This window comes from Micropterus salmoides, unplaced genomic scaffold, assembly GCF_014851395.1.
Source record: "Micropterus salmoides isolate LMB-PRFRI ecotype aquatic unplaced genomic scaffold, ASM1485139v1 Ms_hic_scaffold_17, whole genome shotgun sequence".
In the NCBI taxonomy this organism is placed as follows: domain Eukaryota; kingdom Metazoa; phylum Chordata; class Actinopteri; order Centrarchiformes; family Centrarchidae; genus Micropterus; species Micropterus salmoides.
This window is the reverse complement of record NW_024040817.1, coordinates 31,922,986-31,947,374: the sequence shown is the minus strand read 5'-3', so window position 1 is coordinate 31,947,374 and position 24,389 is coordinate 31,922,986. Positions and strand designations below refer to the sequence as shown.

Here is a 24,389-nt window from a genome sequence, read left to right as displayed (position 1 = left end):
TGTTGTCTTTGGATTTTTTGATGATTTGCTGATGGGTCTCTTTATTATTTTTTTTACATCTCAACTTTGTTGGGAGGTAGGCAGGCAACCCTGTGTTCTCTGACTCATGCAGGAGCAAAGCATTGCATTGTTCATGTAGAGCAGTGAAAAGGTTTTGTGGATGTTCTTGGGGTTTAAGGTAGTAGAAAGTATTGTATCACACAAATATCAACAAATTCTAAGAAAATCTAAGTGGACGTTGTGTTGGTCAACTTAGGGTTTTCTTGATCCATTAACATTCTTTTTGATGCACCTAAGGTTACTAAAATTAAGTAACTGATGGAATATCTGTACAGTATGGGACTATACAAAAATATAAATAACTGTCAAAAGGAACATTAATAACAAAGAATATGTAGCATCAAGTCTGCCTAATCTGTGTGGGTGATGTTTTAGTACCGGGAAACAGTGACAGAGTGAGACAAAGTGTATGCTCAGGTTTAGAGAGTTTATGCATAAATACTAAAATTTCAAATTCAGTTCAAAATGGCGGACTTCCTGTTGGGTTTAGCGTATGGCTCCAAGAAGCTTTTTGTAAGCCTAGAGACGATACATCTGTCTCTCAAATTTCATACATCAAGGTGAAATGTACGGCCGGGGCTGCTTCATTGAAAGTTTTTATTGTGCAGTACTGAGACATTTTTCATCCCTTCTGACTGGTGTGCCAAGTTTTGCTTTTCCAGCATCCCTATCCTTTGAAGGCTTAAAAGGTGTTAGGGGTGCAATAGAGACAAATATTTCTGCCCATAGGGTGCTATCAAGTTGCATTATGGGAAATGTAGGATCCAGTGTTTTGGGAGTTTGACTCATATCAAGGACTCTAAGTCAGAGATTTAGACCATTCTGTTTTTAATCTTTCTTTGGTGAGTCCCAGCACCCACACCCCAACTCAACTTTATAGAAGTGAAACACTTATTTAATTCAATTCAATTCAATTCAGTTTTATTTATATAGCGCCAAATCACAACAACAGTTGTCTCACAGCGCTTTTCATAAAAGAGCAGGTCTAGACCGTACTCTATGATGCTATTTACAGAAGCCCAACAGTTCCCACCAAGAGCAGCACTAGGCGACAGAGGCAAGGAAAAACTTCCTTTTAAGAGGCAGAAACCTCGAGCAGAACCATGGCTCAGGGTGGGCGGCCATCTGCCTCGACCGGTTGGGGGTGAAGGAGAGAGAGGGATGGAAGAAGAGAGAGGGGAGGGAGGCAGCCTACACAGTATACACACAGAGGTACAGACAGTAAAGGTGATGTTGCTATAGACTAAATGAAAAATGGTACAGATATTTATAATAGTGTTAATGGTAACCATCGTAATGTTAATGATTATAATAACAATAATAACAATAGGACTAGCAACAATAGTTGTTGTAGCAGAGGGTGTCGAGCAGGAACACGGGGGCAGCAGGCGACCCGCAGCCACAGATCCAGACTCCACAGCTCCAGAGCTAGAAAACCTGCAGGAAGTGATAGGAGAGAGGAGAGAGACGAGAAAGCACAAGACTACCAGAAAGGGGAGAAGTTGTGTTAGTAACATGCAATAATGGGATAAGGTTGCATACAGAGGGAGAGAAAGTAGAGGAGAGAGGAGCTCAGTGCATCATGGGAAATCCCCCGGCAGTCTAGGCCTATAGCAGCATAACTAAGGGATGGTTCAGGACTCACCTGAGCCAGCCCTAACTATAAGCTTTATCAAAGAGGAAAGTCTTAAGCCTACTCTTAAATGTGGAGATGGTGTCTGCCTCCTGAACCCAAACTGGAACCTGGTTCCACAGGAGAGGAGCTTGATAGCTGAACGCTCTGGCTCCTAGTCTACTTTTGGAGACTCTAGGAACCACAAGTAACCCTGCATTCTGGGAGCGCAGTGCTCTGGTGGGGTAGTAAGGTACTATGAGCTCTTTAAGATAAGATGGTGCCTGACCATTAAGAGCTTTGTAGGTAAGAAGAATGATTTTAAATTCTATTCTGGATTTTACTGGAAGCCAATGCAAAGAAGCTAAAACAGGAGAAATGTGATCTCTTTTCCTGGTTCCTGTCAGAACACGTGCTGCAGCATTCTGGATCAGCTGAAGAGTCTTAATGGACTTTTTCGAGCAGCCTGATAATAAGGAATTGCAGTAATCCAGCCTAGAAGTAACAAATGCATGGACTAGTTTTTCTGCATCATTTTTAGACAGGATGTTCCTGATTTTCGCAATATTACGTAGGTGAAAAAAGGCGGTCCTTGAAATTTGCTTAATGTGAGACTTAAACGACATGTCCTGATCAAAGATAACTCCAAGATTCCTCACAGTGGTGCTGGAGGCCAATGCGATGCCATCAAGAGAAACTATATCTTTAGATAATGTGTCACGGAGGTGCTTAGGCCCCAGAGCAATAACTTCAGTTTATTTACTGGAGTACGTCATATGTTTTGTATTTCTGAGACATAAAAGGCTCCCTAAATGTTGTTTTCTTTAGTTCACTGTCATTTGTGATGACTAAGGATCACTTGTAACATCATAGGAATGTTCACTGATAGCTGAAAGTTTAACTTGTGGGGGGGTGTCTGTGTTTGTGTATATATGTGCTTGTGCATGCAAGCATCTGGGAGCAGCTCGGTGCAGTATCGCTGAGGATGGAGCAGTGGGGAAGGTTGATGGTCTCATACTGAAACAATTCACTGTGGCCTCTTTGATTGGGTGTGGCCTCAACCCTTGCCAGTCGCACAGTCAAGGCGGAGAAGAGAGGAAGGAGAAGCAGAGAGTTGGGGTAGGTCTAACCATGAAAATCACTGAAACCATATTCCGACACACCCTTCACCCCAAGATCAGCTGTACTCTACTGTACCAGCCTGGGAAAAAAGCTCTTTCTGTAGTTCAGGCTACGGATCTGCTCTGCCGGAATTCTGTTGAAGTTTTTTTCCCTTTTAGATGGATTCTTGTGGTTAAGCCTTTTCCCCTCACTTATACACCCACCCCACTGACTGTCTGAAGTCATAAAACCAGATAGAAAGAATGTTGTCTTGCTGGTTTCCTTCTCCTTCTCTGTCTCTCCCTCCTTTTTTTTATTGAAAAACCTTGTCCAAGAACTTCAAGACATTTCCCACACCCTGAATGTCTCACCTAAAATCTGGACAGATTTGCATATGGACGGGCAGTATCAAAAGTATCTGGTGTCACATTCGCAGTGGGTAGTGAAGAGGTTAACTGCACTAACAGTCTGGAAGAAAAGTAGAATACCAGCCTCAACTTGCAGGCAGTTATTGCGCAAAACAACAGTGTCCAACTTTTACTAAAGGTTTCCAGATGTGGAATGAGTTGTCTGTTGAATGAGAGCTGCTTCTCTGGAATACCCTTTGGCTTCACTGTATACAGTATCACACATTGTTTGTTCAAACCACAACCATACAAATATATATATATATATTTATATATATATATGAAAAATATATATAAGCTGACACACACATACGTATGTGTGTGTCCTGAAGGTAGGCTGCAGTGCTTTATGAAGTGAGGGAGGCTGAAGGGATCGCTTCTTCCTGGCTGCTCTCATGCAGAGGGAGGATCCAGGAGCGCTGCCAGCTGTGACAGAAGCAGCGCTCCACTGACACACAGCAGCAGCAGCAGCAGCAGCAGCGAGTTCAGCAGCGAGACACGCAGGAAGAAAAGTGACCACATTCGAACTCTCAGTCGACATGCCTCAGGTAAGAAACGATACACGAGCTGTTCTTTTGTTTCTGACACCTAGAGTCCGAGTGAAAAACTCCACAAAGTTTTGTAAAGTCGACATTTTAAACTTTTTAAACTTTTTAAACTTCACATGTCGTTGTCACGGGGAGAAAAACCTGGCTGCGAAATAACACCGTGACATGTAGACGCGGATTGAGCTTGAAGACGTTCGGGCGGACTGTAACGTGTGAGACTGAGCAGCTCAGGTCAGGACGGTACGGAGCGCTTTCCTGCTGAAGACGCCCATCTCACTCCAGGAGCAGAAACCGCCTGTGTGGAGCTACTTCGTCCCGGATATGTCGAGTCAAACTGCTCGCCTCTCACAAATCAGACACTGGAGCCATTCTGTTTTAGGAATCTGACGGCTTCGGTTCCGCAGCGAAAGCTCCAGTTTGAGTCCTACTGAGAGGCCAGCGGCCCCTCCCTGCTGACTGTCAGGCCCTTTGTAGGCTACATGAAGCTACTTTAACAACATTAACCTAGCACAGTATACAGGCGTTCCTGCAGAAACATTAAGAAGAGCACTTGTGTAGCCATCTTATTATTTAATACAGGGACTAAATAAGGGACACGTCTGATTTTGAATAGCACCTGTCTGTAGTTTGTAGGTCATGGTTGTGCAATGCAACATGACTTCCTCTTTATTTCAGGACCTTTCTCACTGTGCTACATGTTCTTCCTTCATCAATAATTACTGATAATGAATAAAAAAAAGTAAAGTGAAAGACGTTAAACACCTGAATGTTCAGAATGGAGGGGGAGAGGCCCCAGTGGTCTGTCAGCTTCCAGCGGGGTACCACCTCTGGTCCCACTTTGTCTGGACTGTCCAAAATTAGAAAACAGAACTTTCCTCACAGAGCCAGCACATAACTAACAAACCACCACAATCGGTAACATCCTCAAGCTTAAAATACATCCTTAAAAAACAGCTGTTTTTGGAGCAAACAATGCTCCACTGAAACCTGTGGTTGAGGAAAATGTTTTCATCCACTAGTTATCCGTCATTGTAGGACAAAACGTTGTTCAGAATGGCAGCGCCTCTAGTATTCAGTGACAGGGCTTGCTAGTAGTTGTTCAAGATGACAGCGATAATTAAACTAGGATGTGCTACGTACAGTGCAAATTGTTAGAAATAAGCTTAAGCCACAAATTCACCTCAGGCAGTTTAAAATCGGGCAGTGGCCCAACAGTATACACGTGGGCTGTAGTTTGGCCACCCCTGGAGTAGAGTTTCAGATCAACAGTGAGCTAGGGAAAAATGTAGGGTGTGGTAATGGGAACAGTAACAAGAAGTCTATCTTTAATTGTTCTCACCGAAACCAAATCACAAACAACTGATTTACTCCTGTACTTTGCTATAAAGGTGAAAAAGTGATTTGTCTTAAAAGGTAACCTACCTACATATTTCTATTTCCTGCCATTTAACTACATCGTTTGACAGTGTTTGTATTTCTTTTGGAAACTTTATTAATCTCTGAAGAGATACTTGTGAATTTAAAAAGGTGCTACAGTAGTAAATACTATGCCATGTCTTTAGTCAGGAAATTGGTGTTCTCTGTGGGATCGTTTTTGTTGAGGTGAAGAGGGCTTGCAGCAGCTTGTGGGACATCAGTCAGAAAGGGTGTGGTTTTGACAAAGCTGTTGGCTCACAAACACTGAATAAATGGAACAAGACTGGAGCGTTTTCCTCTGACGGCCGACAAGACAGCCATCTTTAAATCTGTTCTAATCAGCATCAACATGGAATCAAATGATTGCATGGAATTTGAAATATGTTGCTCACTGTGAGGAAAGTGTCTCACTCTTCAGCACATTTGAAGTTTGCTTCAGTCTCACAGCTTTCATCAGTGTTGTTCAGTGAAAAATCTTTGACAAAGCCGAAATGAATGCTAACGTTGTCTCCAAGTGGCCAAAAGAAACAATATTGCTTTAAACAGTTAAAAGCTCCATATCAGCTACCAAAGGGACCTTGTTTGTTCTGTCAGCTCGCTTATAAAACTTGTAAACTTGTAAAAATTAGTTTTTTAAAGGCTTTCAAAAAGATAGAACTCACCTTTGGTTCTCCAGACTTGTACAAGTAGCCTAAAGAAATGTTAGCTTACCTGCTATTTGTTTAACATAACCTGCTTGTTTGACTTGCCACTGGACACCGTTGTTCACATCCTGTCTCCTACCAACGGTCAATTTTAGTTTCTTTTAGCCAAGGGCAAAATCTTTCCCTGATCTTAATTTTGTAGTTGTATGACCAATAGGAATGGGCGATATGGTACGTAATATTATACTGCGGTACTGATACTGTATAGCAAGATAAAGTACTGTTTTTACTAAGTAAACTAAGATCATAAATCAATGAAGTATTTCTGATTCTGATCATGTTTATAGATAGTATAGATAGTTTATATAGTAGTAGTCAGATAGGAAAGTATTTTGGCTAACCCAGCTAGTAAAATAGATGACAAATAAAGGCACTGCTCACTGATGCAAAATCCCGTATTATAGAGCCACTCTGCTTAGTGATTTGCAGAATCACCCTCAATAACCTAATACATTCCCAGATATTAAGGGAGTGATACAATGGCACAGTGCAAAAACATCTCTGATGGTACACAAATTGGTAATGTGTTAATGTATACAACATCATATTGCCCAACATGTTCTTTTTCATATTCTGCTTTTTGGCTTTTTCCCTCTCTTTTATTGAGTTATAGACCTTTTTTGTGCATGTAACAGGTTTGCAAAGTGAAAAAGCCCAAAGTCCAGACCAAAGGGGGTTCTCAACTCCCACAGAAAACTCTGCTCTGAATCAGAGACGTTTTATCGAGGAGACACGCCACTCAATCACATCCTCAATACAACTCTATGGGGAAAGCCTGTAACGCCAAAGATGTGGGTTATACCGCCCCTCCCGCTAGAAAGCCAATCATCTGCTTTTAACAGCCAAAGCTGGAAACATCTTTCAACCAATCGTGAGGTTCCACGGACTTAAGGGTCTGTTTTACTTCTACTGCGTATGCATATGTGGAAGTGGAGACGCATGCACAGTAGGATAACCGGTCAGGAAGAAAGCTTTTTAAACGTTATTTTGGGGCAAAGTCGTCAAACCTTTTCAGCGATTTTTATTAGATTTTACTGCTCATACTAGTCACGTAGTTTTTATGTCCCGGTGACCAGTAAAAGCGCAGTTCTGGCTCTTTCCCCATTCATTCAGATAGGAGCCTGGTCTGCCCTGAGGCTTTGCCAAGATGGCGGCCGGGTAGCATGACTTGTGTGACAAAGTGTGTAGTCCAGCCTTTTCTCCCGCTTTCTTGTGACATCACAAAAAACATGTGTCATAATGCTCGCCTTGCGGCTAGTCGGACACGCCCTCAAAAACACCGGTGGAAAAACACTGAGCTGCAGACATCCGCCTGCTGCCTCCTCTCTCCCTTCCAAACACTAGCTACCCTCCAGGCAGTCAGTTTTTACTGTGATGTAGAGACAGAGCTCAGTTAAAACTTTATGGATGGAAGATACTTTTGTTACAGATTAATAAATCACCACTCTGAAACTCTTGCTCTAGTCCATGTTGCTAAGCTGGTAAGGGGATATGCAGCTGAACCGAAGCTGTGTTTACCGGTTTCACACAACCCGCAGTTCTTTGCTTCTGATTGGCTAGTAGTCCTTAACTAGGAACTGAAACATTATTAAACATTATTAAACATTATAGCGGCTGGTGCTGAAACAGATCTCAGTCATGACAGCAAAAGTTACTCACATAATCACTTCCTCTTACGTGATTGTGCCTACAAAATAAAAGCATGAAAACGTCTTTGTGTCTGTTTAATTGAAAAAGAAAGTTCTGAAGGAAATTCAAGAGTCTCTCGCTTGCTTGACACACCTCGCTTTAACACAGCACTAGCTGTTTTTGGCCACTTGGGGGCAGCAGAAACAAGTTCTGCCAACTTGATAACTGCTGTCCAACATGAGCAGGAGGTGGCTGCAGGGGCAGGGTATAAAAACCGCGCTGTCAAGTCGGACACATTCTACCTGTGTGAGCTTAGAACAATGACTGATCTCGCAAACGGTGGTTCCAACTTTGTGCAGCTGGAGAAAACAACTACAGCGGATATAGTGACGTTTTGCGGCCCCGGCAAAATTTCTAACTAGCATGCATCATGTTAAGTCAGCAATGTAAAAAGCCACATGGAGTCAAAGGGACCTAAAATTGACACATCATCACTTTTTGAGTTGATATAGTGAATTCCAGTATTCTCTCTCTGTAAGCTCTGTTTTTGGTCTCCACCAGCTCCTGAATATCTGCCCTCTAGCTGCTAAATGCTCCACTATGTTCACCAGCTGGTGTCTTTTTGCTGCTGAGCAGGTCTGCAGATCGCAGCTTTTTAAAACTTTTTAAGAAGCTTCACGTTGTTATTCGATATATTAATAGAATATAAATATCTATTATAGATGCTTTAACCAAGTATTTTTATTTGCCTAAACATAGGGCTGGGCAATAAAATAATAATGATAATTATTTGAAATAATTTTCCTCAATAACAATATAACAGATGTTCAATAAATGTTTTATTCATTTGAATCACAAATGAATTAGCACTTAATTTTTCTATTAAGATCTTTAGTTTGTTGAGGAGAAGGGACTGAAAAAAGATTTATTTAATTTTTTGAATGTTTGTTGAAAAAAGATTTTATCACAATTGTTTTGAACATTCTCCCTAAGATTTGTGAAGTGATCCACTGTTTGGCGGTCATGTTCTGACCATGTTCTTCAATTTTCACGCAAGAGCAAAAATCAGCCTTTAAACTTGAAAGAAAAAACGATTTGACAATTATCCTGATAATTATCAATATCGAATGATATAACATTTTTTATCGTGATAACAGTTTTGACCATATGGCCCAGCCCTACCTAAATGTAACCAAGCCTTAACCAGAGAGGTAGCAGATCAGGAAATGTGCATATGGGTTGTTTTTGAAGGCAATAATCATTAGTCATCGTTTAGTTTGGAGAAATTTCTGACCATTTTTTTGCATTCTCCCTGCTGATTGGTCATTAGCTGCAGCTTTGGGGTGAGTAGCCAGTAACAAAGCTAGTTAGAGGACAGTGTCCTTCATCATATAAGTTATATTAGATGTGGAAATGTTTGGGTAGGAGTGCTTCAGGGTCTCAATTTGAGTGTGTTTGACGTGCTCTACAGATAAAATGTTTTTTGTTTTGGATTTTTGGTATTGGATCTGGTTATAACCATGTCTTTCTCCCTCCATTCCTTCCTCCCTTTTCTTCTCCCCAGTATTCAGACCTGGAGACGGCCATCAACACGCTGGTCACCCAGTTCCACTCGGCTTCTGCTGACAATAGTCCAACGCTGAAAACGGATGAATTCAAAGGTCTTTTGTCCTCCCAAATGCCCAACATGGTCCAGGTAAAACTGCAGTTAATCTCCATGTGCTTCACCCTCAGCTGAGCTGTAGACGGCAGCAGTTGGGTGTGGCAGCACATGTGGCCTTTGCTCACCTCACACAGAGACAGAAACATGCTCAGCAGACAAGTCACACAGTAAACACACAACTAAAAGGCGCACGCACACACACACACACACACAACAAGACCTAGGCTCAGGTGACTGAAACCATCATCTAAGTTTTTATTTAACTGAGGAACAAGGTGGAGTGTACCATTTTAATTTTAAAGGCTTGGACAATGGCTCTAATATAGACACTTAATGTATGTTAGTGTGTGACAGTATGACTGGAACACACCAGGTTTACGAATGGACACAGAAGTGGATTATGTTGCAGAAGTAGTCTGAAACTTTTCTATGGATGTTTTGATATTTGAAGTGCAACTGCAGTGAATCCAAGATAACTACAGTGCTCATCCCTTTGAAGAGCAAAAAACAAACCTTTCTGAGCCACACTTCAAGCCAACAGATGCACATACAATACATTTTCATTGGAGTATTCCTTTGGAAGGTACAGCCCTGGAAAAATCCTAATTAACCTTTTTTGGACGTGACACTGCAATCTTAAGTTCCATCTTGCTCTTACACTCTGCCTTGACATGCCTCATCAGAAGCACATCCTGTGCAGTGTAAACTTGAAACTTGAAATGCATGAAGGATGAAGGATAATAGTTGTTTGTTTGTCCATGATAACATTGTACAAACCAAGTTAATACCTGACATCACCAAACATTTGACAGGTAAAGAGACACAAGCAGACAGATGGTCAGACAGGTTGCAAACAAGCCAACAGGTCAGACAAACCGGTTTAGAAGAGAAAACAAAGGTGGGCTGGAAAATAATTATCCAAACTGTCCACCATGAACACCCATCATAGTCTTCCTGCACAATGAGGGATATTTCACTTTGACCTCTAAATAAAGCTGGATAGGCATGTTTGCAGCCTCTCTGACAGGGGCCACAGCCACCACATTTATTGAGGAAAGTTTCACTCAGAGCCCATACAGGACCAACACTGGAAATGATAGACCGGGCTATCACCTAGCTAGAATCACATAGCTCATTTAAGTAAAAGAAATGTTAGCTTTAGCTAGCGATAGTTAGCTTTACTGTAATTTTAGGCAAAAGTTAGAAACTAACTAACTTTAGTTAAAACTGCTTTGGGAAACCCCAGCAGAAACAGATCCAGTATGCTGGAATGACCCAGACGCGAGGAAAGGCCAGCAGATCGTGCTTCATCCAGCCAGAGGAAACGATCACCGACCGTCCGCACCGTGCCCGGTCTCTCCGCGATCTCCTGTCCCTGTACACACCAATGCCCCATTCCCTCTCTGATACCTACAATATGTTGTGTTGCTATTACGACCGGCACGCTGTGAACACTGAATTTTATGCGTGATCCATGCACTACTGCAGAAAGAAAAGAAGTCAGGTCGAAACGAAATTTGCATTTGAAACAGTATTGCCAAAGCTAAATGAAAATACAAAAAAAAATTATTCATATAGTTTATCGAATAAGTAAAATAAACTAACCGTATTTCAATAATATTCATTTTATTAATTTCTCTACGTTTTCTTTCATTACGAATGTGTCTCCTTCTGGTAACGATAACAGCAGCCATCTCTGCAACACTTTCAAACGTATTAAATACAGAGGCTGTTGCTCTCAGGTGAAATTGCGTTTAGGCTTGGTAGATTGCATTGCGTGTAGTAAATAAGTGTATTTGCATGTTACGCCCCGAATTGCATATTCATTAAGGCAAAAGTACTAAATGAACAACAGGTGCTATCTTGTGCTTTTGAAAGATGTCACTCTGCGTGCACACCGTTTGTAGATCAGCTGTAGATATCAAGTTTGCAAGCGTTTTACTCTCGCAAACCTTTAGTAAATCTGGCCCATAGTGGGTTATTGTAGGCTTATAGGCTTTCTTGACTCACCGTATTAAAAAGTACGATTTTAATGACATCAATGGATTAGCTATTTCTCCACCAGAATTACATTTCTGGAAAGGCTTTCAGATAACCTTTAGGTCATCATATTAAGTTAGGGTGGGTTTGTTGTGGGGTCGATGTCACGCGGTTGATGTCATTGTTGTAACTGACTTAGATATGAGAACCAGGGCCCGTAATTTCCCAAGCTTCCCAGAATTACTCATAAGAACACTGCTAAGGATTAACTTAAGAGTAAAAAAAAAAGCATCTCAGTCCTAATTTAAGATAAGTATTCATGTATATAAAGTATAAATATATAAATCTTAAGTGTCAGTCTTGGAGCTGACTCACGACACTTTGCTGTGATGGAAAATGGAATTTCGGATGACGATGCATGGGAGGACCACTGATTCCTAAGAGGAGTTTACATTAGACACACATTGGACAGTAAAGAACTTCCGGGACAATACATTATTATACACTTTGGAAATAGAAAAAAAAAGATCTTTATGAGTGCCATCAGTTGAGCCTTCTACTCCTGGATATTTGCATGAATTGTGTTTGCTTCTGTTGGATTACACGGGGTGTTGTTGGGAAGTCGATGAAACGCGCGACAGTGTGGAGCTGTAAGTGCCATAATTGTTTCCATGACAATTCTGCTGATTGATGGTTGTGATGGCTCTAAATCATCAGCATTGCTGCATTTGTCCTGTGGCAAAGGAACGAAGCGCCATCACCACCTTCAATTCAGCTGAAAACACATTGCTGCTAAAGTCGGTGGTGAGATGACGTCCCTCACCAGCTGGCCGACAAAGTTGATGCCTGCTCTGTCCAAACGATACCGTTTAATTAACTAATTACTGTTTAATTAGCGTCATCGAAGAATTTAGAAACATTCTTCCTCTGCTGAAGTGTTCGCACATGTCTCCTTCTCCACAGTGACCTCTCAAGCTGTCTCAAACACCTGGGAGAGTAATTTTTATGAATCCTCAGCACTTAAGACTAAAAGGGCACTTCGAGAAGCTTAATAAATACGGGCCCATGTTGTAATAAAGTGGAATGATCCTTTAACGTAGGGTTAAGTTCTGGTTAGTGGCCAGCATCTTCACTTTCACTGAGAACACAGAAATAATTCCTAACTTTTTTTACTTAGCTTATGATGAGAAAACACGGCCTGAGTTTCACATGTTGTCATGGTGTGTTCCTACAGGGGATCGGCACAGATCAGGGACTGAGTGAGATCCTGCGGAAGATGGGTGTAGCTGACGGCGAGGGCATCTCTTTCAATAATTTCTGGAAGTTAATCCAGTCAGTAGCCACCTCGCAGTACGGCCTCCTCAGCAGCCAGAAGGGTTCCTCATGCAGCTGCATCCTCCTGTGAAGAGCAGGCTCTCAGCCCAACCCAACAGCAAGCTCCGTCTCCACCCTGGAAGTTAACTAAACAGAGTAACAACGTAACATCACTAGCCTCATCCGGTGTCGGACAGAATACAAAAGTGCGAGGTCTAGTCTGCACCCAGCAAGCTGTTCCCAACATTTATGCTGTTACAGTTTTTAGATGCCGTGATCTCTATCTGGCAGGTTTCCACATCACTCTTCCACCAGTATAATGCCCAGCATCCTTTGCACCAGTTAAAGTTCAAATTCAGGTTAGTTTTATAATTTTATAATTTTTATAATTAGTTTGCGTTTAAATTCTCACATCGTCAAAGTATTCACATTTCTATATTTTTTAAAGGTTTTAAGAATCAAACTACAATTTAATGTAGCTTACAAAAAATAATCATCCTCGTCCTTAGCAGTGGATAACATCTGTTTGTAGCCATTTGTTGACCATGATTAAGTCATTTGCAGTCAGATGTTTTATTTAATATACTAGTTCCTGTTACTGGACAGGACCATCTGATCTTGGCTAGCATGTGTTGAGCCACAGACTTTTAGCTGCCCTTATCTGTTGTAATAGTTAAAATACACCCTTTTGTTATGTTGTCCCCAGATCCCAACATTTCCTCCCAGATCAAACTCAGAAGCTAGCTGTGGTGAGGTTTAAAACATCACCTTGGAGGAGATTTGGGGAGTGGAGGTGCTGATAACAAAACCAGGGAGAATAAGGAGAAGTCTCTATGACGCAGCAAAAAAAAAAACAAAGATTCACCAATAAACTGAGCTCCAGTATAGGCATCAACTTTACACTTAACACACATTAGGTCCTAGGTGATCCATAGAAAGATAGTTTAGTATGCTTCAAAGGAAGTGCTTGTTGGATCATTGAACATCCCTCTCACACACACACACGCACATCTATTTGGGAGGGGGCTGTGTCCGAAAATGTTTACTTTCCAAAACTGACAATCTCAGAATCACCTTCCCATGAAAAGCTGTCACTTCTCACGTGAACAGCCCAGTGCAACGTTCTGAATGTCTTCCAGTGGGCATCCAGAACAGCTACAAACACTTCTGCCTTCAGACGTGGTCAGACTACATGTTGCACAAACTAATTACACATATTGAACCTTTCAGACACTACTAGACAATCCAACAAGCACTTTGTTTGTAGAATTTTAAATTTAACCGGTGCAAAAGGCGCTGGCCATTATCTCAGGCATAGTCATTAATATATTCATATTCTCTCATAAGCACCAATTTAAGTTTCTTTACCGTGTATCATAGTGTTTCATGGTGCCTTCAAACGAGTTGTGTTTTGACAGACAGTTTTCAAAATGGTGTACAATCAATTTTCTCACTTGTCTGGCAGTGGTCATCTCACTAGTTAACCACATTAATGGCAATCATGTAGTTTATATACAGTGAAATAGTGTAGTCAGTTTTGCATGTCAAAAATGCAAACTCATAAGTAACTCATTCGTAAGTAACTCATTCAGAAGACACAGCAGTATGAGGGTATGTATCAGAGTTGAGGCCAGATTATTAGAAATACTGAGGAAGAGTGACAGTTTACCTTTCAGAGGCTTTCAAACATTTAAATAGAAATACTTTCTTCCTTTGTGCAGAACTGACTCATCAATTATTACTGCAATTCTCAATTCACAGTGTATGTTATTGTGTTGGCAACGGCTGTTTACATAGTAACTTCAAGTGGTAATTTGTCTGAATCTTTAAGTATATGATAAGAATCATCTCAATTTAACCTTGTGTCAGTAACAAAGCACAAAATACATGCTTTATAGTCCATTTTATACGTTTCTACTAGTAATGCTTTCCCTCTGTGATCCTGCATTTTCTATGTATTTATGTTTTGAAGTTCTCTGTATTCTGACCAGTGTGACACCGTAAGAAAAATGATGTAATAAACATACAAAGAAATTACCAGTACTGCATTTGTTATGATTTAATCATTTATTGGTTTAGTAAGAAACAATTGGTCTCACATAGTGTAAGTAGTTTCTAAGAAAATGTGACATGTCGGCTGTAACAGTTATGTTTTATTGCTTTAATTTGCTACATTATCAAGATTAGTTCCACTCTTCTAGCTATTAAAACACTATCAAACTGTGCAGCAAGCTGAAGCACTAGAGGTAGACTGCATGGCACTTTATTGCAATGTCATATCAGCATCAGGCAAAACTGTGTCGGACCATTCTGCTTAGAAGAATACTGGAGCCAACTATGCAACGAAAACAAAATGAAATGAACTACATGAATCACACGTTTCACCATTATGGGTTTAAATTCTCTTGGAAAGAGGGAGTACATCCTCTCTTGAGTTTCTTTCCCTCAGGTGTACCTCGAAAGAATTCTAGATAAGATGAGAACACGTACTTATTCATGACTTTGACCTTCCCAAAGATGTCCAGCTCTGTTTGCTCATCACGGACGGCAGCATTCATTATCTGCTTCGAGGCGACGTACAGGGCGTTTTCCTTTGCTACAACTTGATCTAACCAAATCTGTCTGTTGGGCGGAGCCTGTTCATAGTTGTCAACAGAGCACCCATAGAATCCTCGTTGCAGAGGTTCAGGCCAGGGATCATCAGTCACCATGGGGTGTTCAGCGCCAACAAATGCTGTGCACAGGGGGCTGTCCATCCCCCGTGAGCGGCCTACCTCACAACCTATGACACTCATGAGGAAAAGCGAGAAGGTTCTGAAGTTCCGCACTGATGCTGAAAACACAGCAGCCATGAAGTACTGACCCCATCTCTCACAGTTGAAGTTACACTGCTGGAACTGGAAAGTCTGGCGACAGAAGTCATTGAATTTGGATGCTTTGAGCCCCTGTCTCAGCTCCTGCAGGGAGGGCTCACCCTGCTGAACATTGAAGTTCTGACGGAAAAGATCAATTTCTGCTTGGTTGTCAGTGCTCATGAACTTGCCCACCAGACTTACACTAAGATTTTTCCCATGTACTTTGTAAATGCATTCATTGAGAACGTAGTAAAGGTCTGACGCAACTTCCTCTCTGGCATTGTATCGTATCTCTACAAGTAGATCCTGGATGTTACTGATATGCTTGAAGACAATGTTGTCTTCATCTGGTCCTGGCTCTGTAAGCCAAATTGCTTTCAGGTGTTTTTGACTGGGGACATAATCAGATGCACGTCTTCTTTCATTCTCCTCAAAGAACAAGCTCCAAGTAAGCCCCTCCAGGCAGATAATGGAAGGGTACTTTTTACGCAGCTCCACTGGAACAAACATTTGAGGGTGGCTTGGCCACTCCAATGTCTGAATATACAAAACATTTCCTTTATAATCAGGAAAGACAGGCCCTGCACAGCCTAGTTCTACCTTCGTAAGCAGGTCACCTCTTTGGTCCAGTTCAGCAATGACTCTTCTGCTGTGGTCATGAGCCCTCCAGACGCCGTCAGTCCAAGTCATTATTGCTCCATCAGAGCTAACGGACAGCAAGGAGTTGTGTAGGTGCAGCTTTGTTTCCACACTAAAAGATCGGAGAACTTGCAGCAGCTGCAACATAAAGTGCCGGTCATTTCCAAGGTTGCAGCTGACGATGCTTATGGTGCCAAGATGACTGAAGATACTTTGACTTTTTAAGGTTGACACAACTCTGGCAAGTTCCTCTGGGCCATAACCACCTAGCTGGACTGGTCCATTGGTACCATTGCTTCCATGGCCAACCAGTATGACATGATTTCTAGTAGATGAGAAATGACTTCCCCTGAGAACATGCAGCGCCCCCTTCTGGTACTGCAGCAAAGTTGATACCGTGGGATGTCTCTCAAATAGGTAAGTGGCTGACTCAATCACTGCAGGGTCTTCTTCCATAATAACTATAGTCTGGTGGCTGTATTTAGTATCACCTTTCTTAAAGGTCGTAAGTTGCTGGTTAGACACAATTTCTGTCTCAAATGTATCCTCTGTGTCTGAATGGGTCAAATAAACTGGGAAGGCCTCCTTAGTGAGACATGTGCCACAAGCAGGAACCGTCTGATTTATGGAACACAGTGCATGAAAAGCAGGACTCCTGCTATCAGTGATCCCCCGACATTTTGTCTTTAACATAGATAAAATCTGAGGTCCTGTAAACCACAAACCTACACTAGTATTGATTACACTCATTTGTTTGGAATCTCCAGTGTCTCTGAAACGATCAGTTGGCCATTTCCCAGCATCTCCAGGAGCCATGTGTAGTGAGTCAAACCTTGGTGGAGTCATCTGAGGATATGCCCTGGAAATAGATAAGTGACGGGTGAAATAAATTTTCTTACACTCGGGATGTGCAGTATTAAAATATGTATTCCACATAGAAAATATGATTTTGAATACTTTGTGAGAAGTCTGCATGATAACATTTAGGTTCGCCCGCATTCCATCGATTTTTAGCATAAGTTGTTCCCGTTAAGTTTTGATGTTCGTTTTAGTAGCCTAGGCTAACTTGTTTACCAATTTATGTTATTTTCTAGCTAATTATTTGACCTGAGTAGCAGCCCTCACAGTTAACGTTAGTTATGATAAGCTTTTGTCAGTTGTGCAGGAAAAAAGCATTTCAGAGTTGTACATTACATTGTAATGCCACAAGAAGGTTTTACTTGCTCAATGCACACAGGTGTGGTTGTCAACCCATCCACCACTTGTGTTTGTTGTAACTCACAACTTCACATCACGTGTCAAGTGTGGAATTGGGGTTGTTTTGTGATTTTGTTCTCAAAAAAGTTTTTGAAAATGCATGCCTCAAAGCTGTGATTAAGGGCAGAGATGGGAGTAGGGAGAGACAGTAGTCAATAAGGAGAGACATGAGTGAAAGATAGGCAGACAGAGAAGAGGTAAGGGAGTCGCGCTGGTGTTAGCTTGTAGCCTATGCTGCACTCGTTTGTGGCACAGATTTATCAAACGCTATACTCAAAATAAGATACTATCCTAATCTAAATCAGGATACAAATGTAAGTCATTAGCAAACTATTAGCTAGTTAAAGATGAAACTGTTGGTTACTTTAAAACTAACCGTCATACGGGTGATCGCAGGGATATGTGAATATGAGTCATGCTGAGGCAGTGAAAAGGTGTTGCTCTCAAACACTGTCCCCTTAATCAGCTGAGTCAGTGTACTGGTCAAGGGATAGCGCAAATACAATGATTGATAGAATGGTTTCCAAAGTGATTTCACGGTTCAAGGTATTGTCAGTATTTTTGAAATACAAAAATACAGTACAATACAGTTTACTTTGACACAAGGGGTGGATGCTGTATTTTGTAGCTTATTTCGATACACTTAAAATTAGGGCATTTCGTTATTGCATTATTTAAAATTCATTCATATTTGATGTATCTGGACGGCACGGTGGTCCAGTTGTTAGCACTGTGGCCTCACAGCAAGAAGGTCGCGGGTTCAAACTACGGTTGCCCCGGAATTTCTGTGTGGAGTTTTCATGTTCTCCGCGAGGGTTCTCTCCAGGTGCTCTGGCTTCCTCCCACCCTCCAAAGACATGCGGCCTAGGTTGACTGGTGACTCTAAATTGTCCTTAGGTGTGACTGGTTGTTATGTGTGGCCCTGCAATGGACTGGTGACTTGTCCAGGGTGTACCCTGCCTTTCGCCCGATGTAAGCTGGGATTGGCTCCAGCCCCTCGCGACCTTGTACGCAGGATAAGCGGTTGACGATGGGTAGGGTGGATTTGATGTATCTTTGCCCATCCCTGCTTCCACTGTTAATTCACTCAAGCAAACTAGGAAGAATTTTATGTCACATTATGACATAGAAGCAGCATTCTAATGCATCATGCGGCAGCTCACCTGTTTCCTAGATTAGAGCCTGAAGGATGCCTTTGACCAGTCCAATCTGTAATGATAAAACCTTGATTTCAGTCAGGACAACTTTCATCGAAGAAAGTAATAGGAAGTTATGTTTGGCGGTATGGCTCTTCCACGAGAGCACCTCCCTGCCCATCCATGTGGAGGCAAAGGTTAGAAGCAAAGGCGCCCCAGAGTACACAACAGAGCAGGCTTCGATGCTTGACTTAACTAATGTTATGCTTGATAAGTAAAAACTTAATGTCCAACGCTCAGCACACTGGTTTTTAGGCATTTAGTGTAAAATGCTGCTCTACTGATGCACAGCCCAGTGTTTTACCTGGTATGTCCACAGCTCACAGGACTTTCTAACACTGAATATGGATATTTTAGCATTATAAATGGGACTCTTACTCTTTTACTGAATAATGGATAGCCTAATGGAGCAGCTTTGAAAAGTTAAGTAACTGCAGTCTTATTGATTAAATAGTACAGCTTAATTCTTTATCACTTTTGGGTTGTCAGCTGTTGCTGAGGCTTCACCAACATGCCAGACATAAGGAGAGACATTAAAACCACAGCACATCTATTTTAAAACTAAAACTCATTTTAGTGCCTTCTTAAAAAGTAAGTGTAATGACCTTACCAGCATCCATTCCTGCAGCCAAAGACAGCTGAACGATGATAACACAAAGCCCATAGGGTTTCATTATGCCTTTGAGGTTCTCTACAGAGCAGCAGAAGTGAAGATGACTGTGAATTCACCAGGCAGAGGAGCTTCAGGTCATATCTCAATCCACATTTGGTTAGATAAGAATGGAAATGACAAAATAAGGTTTATGACTGCACAGTTCCTCAGTTAAACATTACACCAGTTGCAAGCAGTGAACATTTGTCTCCACTTTAGGTTTACTTCACTGTTCAGACATGTAGATGTACATGCTTTCTTTCGGTTTTGGCTGTGAATTATTGTCATCCACCATTTGGCTGAGTGTGTAGCTTAATGACACTAGGAGACACAATATTAAAATGACAGATTCAGCAGACTGCTCCAGCTTGCAGAACAGCATACACTGAGTAAACGGTTTTACGATCTACATTTGGACAGTCCAGTGCAATACAATATAAAGCATGTGATACAGGAAGATGGACAGACATTGACCTCGGGTGTACTCATACAACCAGTTTCTAATTCACGGTCATTTCCTTTCTATGAATGTGGCAGGACTTCTTTTTCATTGTATTAGATTGTATACTCAATTCATACAAAACTCAAAAACATGGACTGCAGATTTTTGCTTCAGGAATTTCCTAATGTTATCTAAGGTGCCAAAAGAGACACCTGTAGAACAGCCAGGTTTCTTTGGCTATGGAAAGCAGTTTCTAAGTACAGTATGTGGTGTCAGATCCAGATCCAGCAGTGAGCAAGTGGTCTAGAGTTGAGTTGGTTTCTACTAAAAAGTTGATAACTTACCTTGATAATGTCTGGATCACATGAATGAATGTCCACACACACACACACACACACACACACACACACACACACACACACACACACACACACACACACACACACACACACATTTATTAAGCAGTTGCTCATACTGAACTGCCTCTAAATTGTAGGCCTCACTGCCGTGTTTTTCATACAGCCACCGTGAAGTTGACAGCAGACACCATCATACTTGTCTTGTGATGTTCTCATTGCTCAACATCAACTTGTGTGCCAGGAGCTGCATGATTGCCGCCGGGAGGCATACAGCCTGTTACCACATGGCTGTGTCCAGGTCACCGTTAATCCCCTCCAATCTTCTTTACTCCTTATTAGCCATCTTACCCACTCCTTTCCCTGCTGCGCCTGTCCATGACTAATTCTGCAGAAGTCTAGTTTTACTGCTGATCATCGGTAACGCTGTAACATGACAGGCAAAACTGAGGTGGCTTTAAGAAGAGCCAATGGACCGTCTCCATGAGCAAACTTCTGTGTGTATAAAGTTGTTGTGCATGTCAATATGGTTTGACCAATTCTGCAGCAATAGCTGGTTTGTATGTGGAGTCTGAGCAGATGAGATTACCTGGTGGGAGACAGACTGTGGAGCCACACATCATTCGATTCTTCAGCAAAATAGCAAGACGGACATCAAGGAATACAACAAGATACCCAACAGGTACATGCACGTATTACACACTGGAGACCAAATCAAATGGTTTTAACTCCTGAAACTACAATTTCCAGCTTAAAAAGAACTTTCCTTGCTGTATGATCATTTTCCACATATTGTGCCCACAGCTCATTGCAGCTAAAGTCATGTGATGGTTGTTGTCAAACAGGTTTTATTATGCATTACTGATGTATGCACTTTCATAAAGTTGCGAAAGACATATTAGTGGTCAGAATGTGTGCAGCAAAGGCTGACTGTACCCTGACTTTTAGTGCCCAGTAAGGGTTAAGCACCAAAAACACTTTATCCTCCACTTCCCATAATGCTATTGGATAGCATCTGTCATTATACATACTCCCGTATGTAATACAGGCTTTCTGTTTAAAGAATCCTGATGACGCCCTATGACATCATCAGGATTATTTTCTCAGACTTGACTTAGCTCTTCCTGAGTCACAGAAGACATGAAACTGTTCTCACGGACTGAGCAGGACTATCAGAGCTGGAAATCATACATCGGTTTGCTGATTTGAATCGCTTCGATCTGTTCAGATCAAAGATTTGTTGTCACCAATATCAGCTTGTGGACAAAATCTGGCCTTTAAACGAAAATGGCTAATACACTACATCTGAACAGTTTCCTTGGCACTGAAGCCAGAAGTATAATCATATAGAATGTTATAGATCTAGTTTATTTCAAATCAATTCAATTAATTTATAAAATAAAAAACTCTAACCCTGGGACCTGTTGACTAGTAGTTTCAGTAATTATTCAAGTAATATAATGAGGTTGAAGTAAAGATACTTGATGATTTTGCACACCCAGTGACCTTGGACATCAATCTGAAATCTTGAAATATCAAAATTTTACCTACGAGGGCTGTGCAGTTTTAATGTGTTAGCACCATCTCACAGTGTTTACAGCCAAAGCCCATGTAGCCTATATACTGTTGGATGAGCCCTTTTGACACAAACCAAAATGTGTGGGACAAATTACAATAAACTTCAGTGATGCCATCATATTAAGTATGTGGTTGCAAACCCGTCTTCATTTTCAGTCCAAAGTGCATGCAATAAAGGGCTACAATTCCTACACTCTCAGTGCTGATGTGAACACTGTCAACCTTGAGTCAGTGTTCGCCTCATAGTTTTGTGTTTCATTACAAACCCAGTGATTGAGAGAACAGAGCTGAAGCGATGACAAAATAGTCCCAAAGTGCACTTTTCAGGACTTTCAGTTGCATCTGAGAGATGCAAGCTCTTGGGAATAAAATCAGTAAGTGGTCCTTCAGGTTAATTTATCAAAGGAATATTGTCACTAGGGCTGCACGATATTGGATATAACTTTTTTAAACTAATTTTTCTTTTCTGCGATATATATTGCGATATGACAAAATACAGGAAGTTTCACCAGATTACTTCTACTCTATTTGAAAATAATTGAGCAAAAAGAAGTGATCAACTCGAGAATAATATTGGGATTCCTAGTTCACTGTGCATGCAGAGCCTGCTTGTCACTCACTAGTTACAAACTGTGTATCCAAGAACTCTTAAATCGGAATAAATGATGTTACACCAGACAAACTTGAAATGAGAACTGTCCAAGTTTTCCTTTTCCATGAAGCAGCTAAAGTTGAAGTGGTTGAGTTCATTTGACTTGCTTGATATTGCACTGTTCTGCGATGTGACTATTGCGCAAGAGCACATTGCGATGATGATGCTCCGACGATATATTGTGCAGCCCTAATTGTCACCGTGCCACCTCTGCACTACTCTGTTTAAAAGCTAGCTGCTGTAGCATATTGTTCTAATGTCGTTCATGTGTGAAGACAGTTGGCCAGGAGGAGCCAGACAAAGATGCACCACTCCCTGTATGACACACACTCTAAAGTAAACAGATTTCAGAAACCTATAAATCAGCATCACTTTGCGTCATCACTGACAGGTGTAGTATTGCAAAACTGTAATTTTGGCACCTGTAAATGGGATTCATTCCATTGTGGGATTGTTTTAGTGCGCTATATGGAGTATCCATTTAACACCATGAATTTAGACACCCACATGGCTGAATGCAGGGCAGCAACTAAGTCTTGAAAAGTCTTTCATACCAAATGCAATAACTTCTCTCAATTCATAAACATGGCTGTACACTGGAATCATAGGGTGAAGTGGTAAATTGCATTTTAAACAACCTAAATCAGTTAGAACGTATTGAAATTGTATGTGTTTTGTTTAAATAGGTTGTAATGAAAACATCTATGGTTTAATTAAGAATATTTATTTATTCATTAGCAAATTGGTTATCTTTAAACACTATATGACACCCTCTTCAGCAAACTGGAAGCGATCAGGTTGAGTGGGACACTTTGTTAGATAAAGTGGGACACTATAGAATTTACTGTTTAAATGAACCATTAGACACATGAGAAATACTTTTTATACTTTACTTTTCTTTTTTTTTGTACAACATTTAACAACATATTATTAGACATTTTAATATTATATTAACATTTAACAACATATACCATGTATTAATGAATTCATGTGTGCAGTAACTAAAACGGAAATAATTTAGTTAAAAATATTCAACAATGCATAATAAAACAAGTACAAAATCATGTTTGTGAGTAGCCTAAAGGCAAAATGTCTTCAGTTTATTAATGTTAGACTAAGTACATTTTCAATCTTCTGGAGCTATTGAGGGCTTTTACCTACTGTGGCCTCTCACTAGGCCTTTCACTCGCTTTTGTAATGTCAACTATGGGATTTTTCATACTTTGCTGTCCTTCAGTCACCGGATATTCCTCAACGTCTACTGCCATTCTCTCTTCCCTCCACTGGTCGAGTTTACTTCCTTTCCTACATTGTTGTCCTTACCTTCTCTGTATGCCCCTGTCCCTCTGTCACTCACTCCCCTGTCCTCTCCTCTTTGCTTGGGTGCCATTTTTGTGAACCTAGAGTATTTCAAGAAATCACAAATCTAAAATGTGATATTTAGACTAGTCTTACTAACTAACTTTAAAATTATTATTTTTTTCTTCATGAAACTGCTGCACTGTGCTCATTAGCATTAGCCCTAAAACTTTCCCACTTTCTCTAACACTGTCAGGTTAGGAGTGGGACAGGGCTGTAAATCTAATTTTCATAAATATTTGATACAGTTACATCCTTATTGAAATTTCTACACAGACAGTATAAATGCATTAAAAAGCAAACATGTTATTATTACATCATAAGTGACTGCATGATCATCCTTATTATTTTAAATAGATTTAGTCAAGCAATTTGAAAAATAACTACAGGACCTCTTCTTTGATGGCACACCAATCACAGCCTTTGTTTCATTACCAATAGACAGTCACTAATAACACCATACCAATTGTTGTGAATGGTTTACACAATTAACCCTCTACAGTACAAATAAGCTTAAGTGTCCCACTCCACCTGTGTTTGTTGTGTTATTTATTGTTTGTACTGTGTTTTTTTTATAGATGTGGTTTTGAACCAGCCTGTGAAATTTGAAATTTATAGAGCATACATTTAGACACTCATATAGTAAGCTACATTTGTAATCGCTCTGCTTAATATGTATTCCTCACATCAGAACTAGGACCTCACCTCCCTTTTCAGGGCTGAATGCGGGGCAGTACCTGCATGATCATGTATGTTGGGCAGCTGTAGGAAGCGAGAGCTTCTTTGTAAGATGCTGGCTGAGCAGATTTCTTTGGGTAAATGGGCTGCCGTATTTGGATTGACTGCTACAGTGAATGAAGACACCCAGAGGGGGCTCAACCTTCCTTCAGATGTGCTCAACAGGTTGTGCCCGGGCTGTAATGTGTGTGGCTGCCCGGTAGGTGGAGGCTGGAGCCTGCTGGAGCTGCA

The 24,389-nt window shown here is 41.0% G+C and overlaps 2 protein-coding genes across 2 annotated transcripts; one reads left to right on the top strand and one right to left on the bottom strand.

Annotated features, from left to right (window-relative positions):
- The first annotated feature begins 3,571 nt into the window (after positions 1-3,571).
- s100v2 (S100 calcium binding protein V2) lies at positions 3,572-14,471 on the top strand. The gene is made up of 3 exons (XM_038724738.1): positions 3,572-3,728; positions 9,042-9,173; positions 12,355-14,471. The coding sequence occupies exons 1-3, from the start codon at positions 3,720-3,722 to the stop codon at positions 12,523-12,525; spliced, it is 312 nt and encodes a 103-aa protein (XP_038580666.1). The 5' UTR covers positions 3,572-3,719; the 3' UTR covers positions 12,526-14,471.
- Positions 14,472-14,486: 15 nt separating this feature from the next.
- Positions 14,487-19,076, bottom strand: LOC119907128. The gene is made up of 3 exons (XM_038724737.1): positions 18,992-19,076; positions 18,349-18,394; positions 14,487-16,787 (listed from the first exon to the last, which is right to left on the bottom strand). Exons 1-3 carry the CDS (start codon positions 19,053-19,055, stop codon positions 14,822-14,824), a joined length of 2,076 nt encoding a protein of 691 aa, XP_038580665.1. The 5' UTR covers positions 19,056-19,076; the 3' UTR covers positions 14,487-14,821.
- Between the last annotated feature and the right edge of the window lie 5,313 nt (positions 19,077-24,389).